Source organism: Littorina saxatilis, linkage group LG2 (genome assembly GCF_037325665.1).
Source record: "Littorina saxatilis isolate snail1 linkage group LG2, US_GU_Lsax_2.0, whole genome shotgun sequence".
NCBI classification, from domain to species: Eukaryota; Metazoa; Mollusca; class Gastropoda; order Littorinimorpha; family Littorinidae; genus Littorina; species Littorina saxatilis.
In genome coordinates this window covers 74,472,390-74,478,114 of record NC_090246.1, presented here as the reverse complement: position 1 = coordinate 74,478,114, position 5,725 = coordinate 74,472,390, and the positions used below count along the sequence as shown (strand labels likewise).

The 5,725-nt window shown below is 40.9% G+C and overlaps 1 protein-coding gene across 1 annotated transcript; it reads left to right on the top strand.

Annotated features, from left to right (window-relative positions):
- Positions 1-474: 474 nt before the first annotated feature.
- Positions 475-5,206, top strand: LOC138959707 (uncharacterized). The gene is made up of 2 exons (XM_070331299.1): positions 475-922; positions 1,259-5,206. The coding sequence occupies exons 1-2, from the start codon at positions 529-531 to the stop codon at positions 1,537-1,539; spliced, it is 675 nt and encodes a 224-aa protein (XP_070187400.1). The 5' UTR covers positions 475-528; the 3' UTR covers positions 1,540-5,206.
- Positions 5,207-5,725: the final 519 nt, after the last annotated feature.

Genomic DNA, 5,725 nt, shown 5'->3' with positions numbered 1-5,725 from the left:
GACAGCTTGTAACACAAACATTCTTAAATCATAAACGATTTCTTTTTTATCAAGACAAGATCAATACAACTCGAAATTTTGAAAGTTTTAAAAAAAGGAGCCCGGTGCAGGTCACGCAAGGTCGTGTTTCTTAAGCAGACGAACTTTCTGCATGTCGCTGCTTTCTTTGAAGTCTACTGCGGCCGATAAGTTTGTGTGACTCGCAGTCGTTTGTTACATTTTAGATTCGGAGGTACACAATGTTGTGCTATTGCAGATACAGCGAGTTGCATTCAAATCACAAACTGACGACGAAATTGTGAAAAAAAGGAAAGTGCTATGGTCGTGTGCGCGAGTGTAGCGCGTTTCTTTCGCCGGGTACTAGACTATTTGCGATAGATGTACGTTTTGAACAGATCACCATATTGCAATAAATTTGGTGTTACCATTTATCTTTTTTTAAAACTTTTTAAAACAGGGAACTCGATACCGTACGTTGAATCCACCACTGCCTTCGTAGTCACCACGGTTGCTACGACGCAACAAGAAATGATCACAACCCAGCAAACCACACTCAAGGAAGAAACTACTACCAAGAAGGTGCAGGAACTGACCACGGAAACAGATGGAATCACTGTGTATTCCTCAAACGCTCAATCCTCGGCAGCACAAACCATCAACACAGAGGTGAACGTCCCAGCACAAGGACAAACTACCGAACTGGAAAAAAACATCAGTGTAAAAGAAACCATCAGTTGGGATGGAATCATCACACAGGGAGGAACAACTAACAAGGACGAAACCACCGCACACGAAGAAACCACAGGAGAGCAAACAACCCTGCGAACGCACGGCACCCAGAGCATGGACATCGAGCAAGCGATAATGGCAACAGCGCCGTTCACCCAAGCTTATGACGCAGCCCAAGTTGGTCACGGCAATGGTGAGAACTCTAACGAATATGTTCATCAGTTTTCAGAAGTAAGAGACAGATCGAACGACCAACCGACGGATAGACACTGTCCAGAAACCCTATTTTTAAAGGTCATTATTGTTTAGTTTCCGTTTATTATCGTTGTATCCATTTTTGTTTTTTTGGGGGGTGGGGGGGAGGAGGGGGGGGGGGGGGGGGTAGGGACAGTAACGCAGTTTTTACGGCTTACTGGTGTGCCACTTCAATACCCTTTTGAACATCCTTCTCAAATTCCACTCTCGTTTTCATTCTTTTCATGTCCATAACATTAAAAATGTTTGAGTCTTTCTTAAAACTTGGTTCCAGCACTGGTATACAACCCAACGGACAAGTGCGTGTACCTGAAAACAAGACCGGAAGCAGCAAGATTCTCAACTGAAACCAACGTCTTGATGGACATTGAAGTCGACAGCCTCAACGCATGCGTGGGACTATGCACTTCTGTTTTCAGCTGCGTGGCGGTCGCTATAGAAACGGCGGTGAAAGACAGCAACAGTGCTGGCAGGTGTATTCTGGGTGGCTCAGGGTTCACCACTGTCATAGACCCTGGGTTCTATGTTTACACGACTGTCTGCATCGACTGTTAAATCGGCACGGTATAAATTAGTCATGACGGAAATTGAATTGAAAGCAGTGTTTGCTATCTTCAATGTGCAGGTCCATTCTTACATTAAATGTTTACTAAAGGAGAGCAAAGCTGATACTGTTAGGACTGTGTACCTGTTCACGGCAACATTGCCTGAGATAAGTCTGTCCTTCTATCACTTGATTGTTTTAGTTTTCTTTTCTGTCCGGTTTTCTCGTCGTTTCTTGATAACTATCCCTCTACCTCCTTTCTCTTTCCTACTTTTAATTGCTATTAGCAGTATCACAACGTCAGTCAAACTTGCCATCTAAAACTACAATGGATACAGACATATATTTCAGCTTTCATAGAGAATAACTTTTGTTATTGTACACAACATCCCACAGATTGCACCCATTAACATGATATAGATATGTGTCACAACTATAAATGTTTTAGTCATGCTACATAAAACGTGCGATACAGAGGTTTGCACGTGTAATCACAGTTAATGTTTTAGTTAAATGGATACCATGGAATTTTGGGGGGAGTTTTTGGCGAATTTGATGAATCTGAAAGATCTCGGGAATCCATTGTACCTTAATCTAGACGCAAACAGCACGATATTTTTAGAAAACGCACCACAAGTATGGTAAAGCAAAGTGAGTGAATGCGCTTCAGGGCGCTGCATCTCTCTGATTTTGGAAACAAATGGTAGTCGGGAAGTGCCGCCTGGTAGCAAGGCAAGAAACACATCGGCCTAGTAACCAGCGTTACGCACACAAAGGAAATAACTCAGTGGAAGTAACCCAACCACACTCACCAAAAGTGCTCTTTCTTTGCCTATTCCATGACATTTAATTACGTTTTTAAATCACTTGCTGTTGCAAAGTGATCTCAATCCTACTGCGCGGTAACAATATTTCTAACGCATAGTCGTATGGTATAACTTTGGAAGCGATCGGAGCGCCTTTTTTCTTAGGTATTATCCCTTTAATTATAATGAAAATACACATTTTGTCATCATCTTTTTGCGTATAGATCTGATTCTTTATTGTAGAAATGTCATTGATGACCAAAACAAAACAATCATTTTTTATTATTTTTTTTACACATTAAAACACTTCTTATCAAAATGATCAATCTAGAAATGACTTTTGTGTTATCTCGCCTAAAGGTTTATGAACATCTTCTTTTAAAATCACAGATGAAGTAAACGAATGATTAAAACGAAAGTGCTCTTGTAAAAAAGACGCAGACGATAAACTATTGCTGAAAAAGCCATCCATTAGCTTCCCGGACCACGCCATTTCTGTGCTCACATTTATAGGCGGAAGACACGGCAAGGCTGGAGAAAAAAAGTTATCCGGCCGAAAAGGTGTTCTTAAAAAACCTGCAGATGATTTACGACCAGTGTAAGCTTACCCATTTGAAAGTAAACAAATTACCAAATCAATGTATGACACATAACTAAGCGCTTCAGCTTTTCACCTTTACATAGGTCTTGGCAGGTCTGCCAACAGCTCACTTAAAGATACATCCACACGCAATGTTTGCACATTTCAGTAACCTGACTTTGCTTTTGAACAGATACCATCTGCGTCAGCTGCCATATTTTTGCCTAAACATAGGAAACACCCTTACGATGTTTACAGCATACGAGAATTTCACAAACACTCCGAAAGCCACACCTCCGCTGGGAGCACAGCAGTTTCTGCACTTTTTGCTCCCTGCTGCTGCATAAGCTTTCGATGTTTGTTTTCAAATAAATTGACTTCATTTGTCGCTAACGTGTGTTTTGCATTTATGTTTTTTGTTTGTTTTGTTATTGTTGTTGTTGTTGTTTTAAGTGCAAAGATCGGCGAAGGTCTTGACGCTCTGCAAAAACACAGACATTCGGTGGAATTCGAAAACAATTTCTCGACTGCAGTGTCTTGGCTATTGCAATAATATTGTTAAAGCATACGCTCCTCGATCGTCCTGGGATGCGCAGTATTCTGGAACTTGTTTGCTGTCAAGTCGACAGTAATTGGCTCCAATATGCTTGAACTATTTCTGTCTCGAAAGCTTCCACTGATCACACTCCTCTAACCTTCCACAACTAGCTTCCGAACTTCCTTTCAAAATAACCATAAAACAAACACTGGTTAGCGTGTACGAGCAAATGAATTACAGAACTGGAAGACACTTCCAGTGCAGTGTGAGTATCACCGCATAGATCTAGGAACGCACGGAGCAACGCCAGCCATGCATTGAGTCTTTTGGGTGCGATGCCAGTCTGAGATCGTACAGAATACGCCCAACATACATCGGGTCCTGATGTCAGGCAAAACAGCAGATCGCACTTAAACAAATATGTTAGCATTCGAACTCCGCAACATGAACATAACTTTTTAAAAATCCAAAAACAAAACAAAAACGTATAGTTCCAGTGTTCAAAAACAAAATGTAGAACCTTGATAGAGTGTGACTATTCCTTGTGTATTTGTGTTTTCATTTTCCGTACCGAGATCTTGAACAACATTTTCTCGAATTGGTCTCATTCGGGAGGCATGTGTAGCTTGTTGTTGATCCAAAACTTGCTTACTATATATTATATCCATATATTGTTGAATAAAAAATTTGTGAAACTAAGGTTGAAATTGATTTCTGTAGTATTTTTAAAATGTTAGAAATTAACAACAACAGAGAACAACCTGTGTTCAACAAATTCGTCGGAATCGATGCTGAATCGGTCTCGTATGACCCCCTGGGTTCTTGAGACCAGAAACAAAAAACAAAATACAAAACCCATTTACACCATTTTGTAACAACCAAAGATCCTTTTTATGTTTATAAATACATTGGGTGACAGCATACTGTAGTGTATCAATACTGCCCTTGAACCGGGGGGTTGCTCTCCCTTGTATCACGGCCATGTAAGAAGTACGAAATAAATCGGCTGTTCATTGAAACCGTCTTCGAAGTGTTTGTATGCCTAGAGCATGACTGGAATATGGTAGTTGCATCAGACAACACTATTCTACACATACTTCCACCTGGACACATACCAACCATCTACAGTCTGGCTAATTCTTTTTGTAGAGACGTGCATTGTTTTGATGAATACATTTTGTCAGTGACTCATAATTTAAGCCTGACATGAATTGGGCGAAGTGTACGTTACGAAGATCGCTTCACTAAGTTTTGGCATTGACTTTTCGGTAAAAAAAATTTTTTTCGGGCTGAGACGTTAAATCTGCGAAATTAATTCCACTTAAAGGTCCCCACTCCACGCAGGATACAGCCAGTCTGTTGACAGTATGATTACAAGTGGGAGAATCCTCTTAGCCTATGTTAAATCTTGGACAGATATGTGGTGGGCTACGGGAGGATTTACACGGGAATGAAGGTACAGTAAAACCTCCTATAAAGGCCCATCCAAAGCCCGACACCCATAGTTTTCCGACCGATTTGTTTGACACGGAAGCCACTTGCACTGTAAACTGACATCCGTATAGCGACACCCTGATACAACGAATAATGTAACAACAACGAATAATGTAACAATTGTTATTCGTTGTATCACACCCTCCGTTTTCCGACGACCAACCTAACAACAAAGAGTCATAAACGACTTTTATCTCAGTTGATCTCTGTGTCTTTTACTATGTTACGATGTGGCAACGCCGGCATCGAATCTTCTTTTTGTCGGGTTTTATTAGAAATCAATAAACGTTTTATTTCAAAAGCACTGGTTTTAATGTTTTTGTAAACTTACTCAACTCTGCTTGTCTCTGTATCACACACTTTATTTATTTCTATCAACCCAAGACAAAATCCGTCTAATGTGTTATACAGGAATCTAATTCTAATTATTTGGTGTTTTCTCAGTTTTTCACAGCGGCTTCATATTAGTTCTCACTGATAGCGAGACATCTATCTGCAGGACCGGACTAGGTAAGTACTAGGGGGGGGGGGGGGGGTACAGACGGGGGGTCCAGGGGGCAAAGCCCCCTTGGTGGGGGTTGCAAAGGGGCTTCGCCCCCTTGAAGTTGAACGTTTTTTGATGTTTCTGGAGGGAAAGGAAGCCTCTCCTTGAACGAAAAAGGTAAATTCGACAGCAAGCTGTATAGGCAATGAAGAAGAATTGATCCAGATGCCGGATGTTGAATGTTATAGCTATCTGCAGTGTCCATTTTTGTTGCAAAAAGAATAATAGTATGTAA

Bases quoted from the DNA above. Each gene is read 5' to 3' on its own strand.
- LOC138959707 (XM_070331299.1), top strand. From the start codon at position 529: ATGATCACAACCCAGCAAACCACACTCAAGGAAGAAACTACTACCAAG. The intron at 923-1,258 runs GTGAGAACTCTA...ACTTGGTTCCAG, and splicing joins CCAAGTTGGTCACGGCAATG to CACTGGTATACAACCCAACG.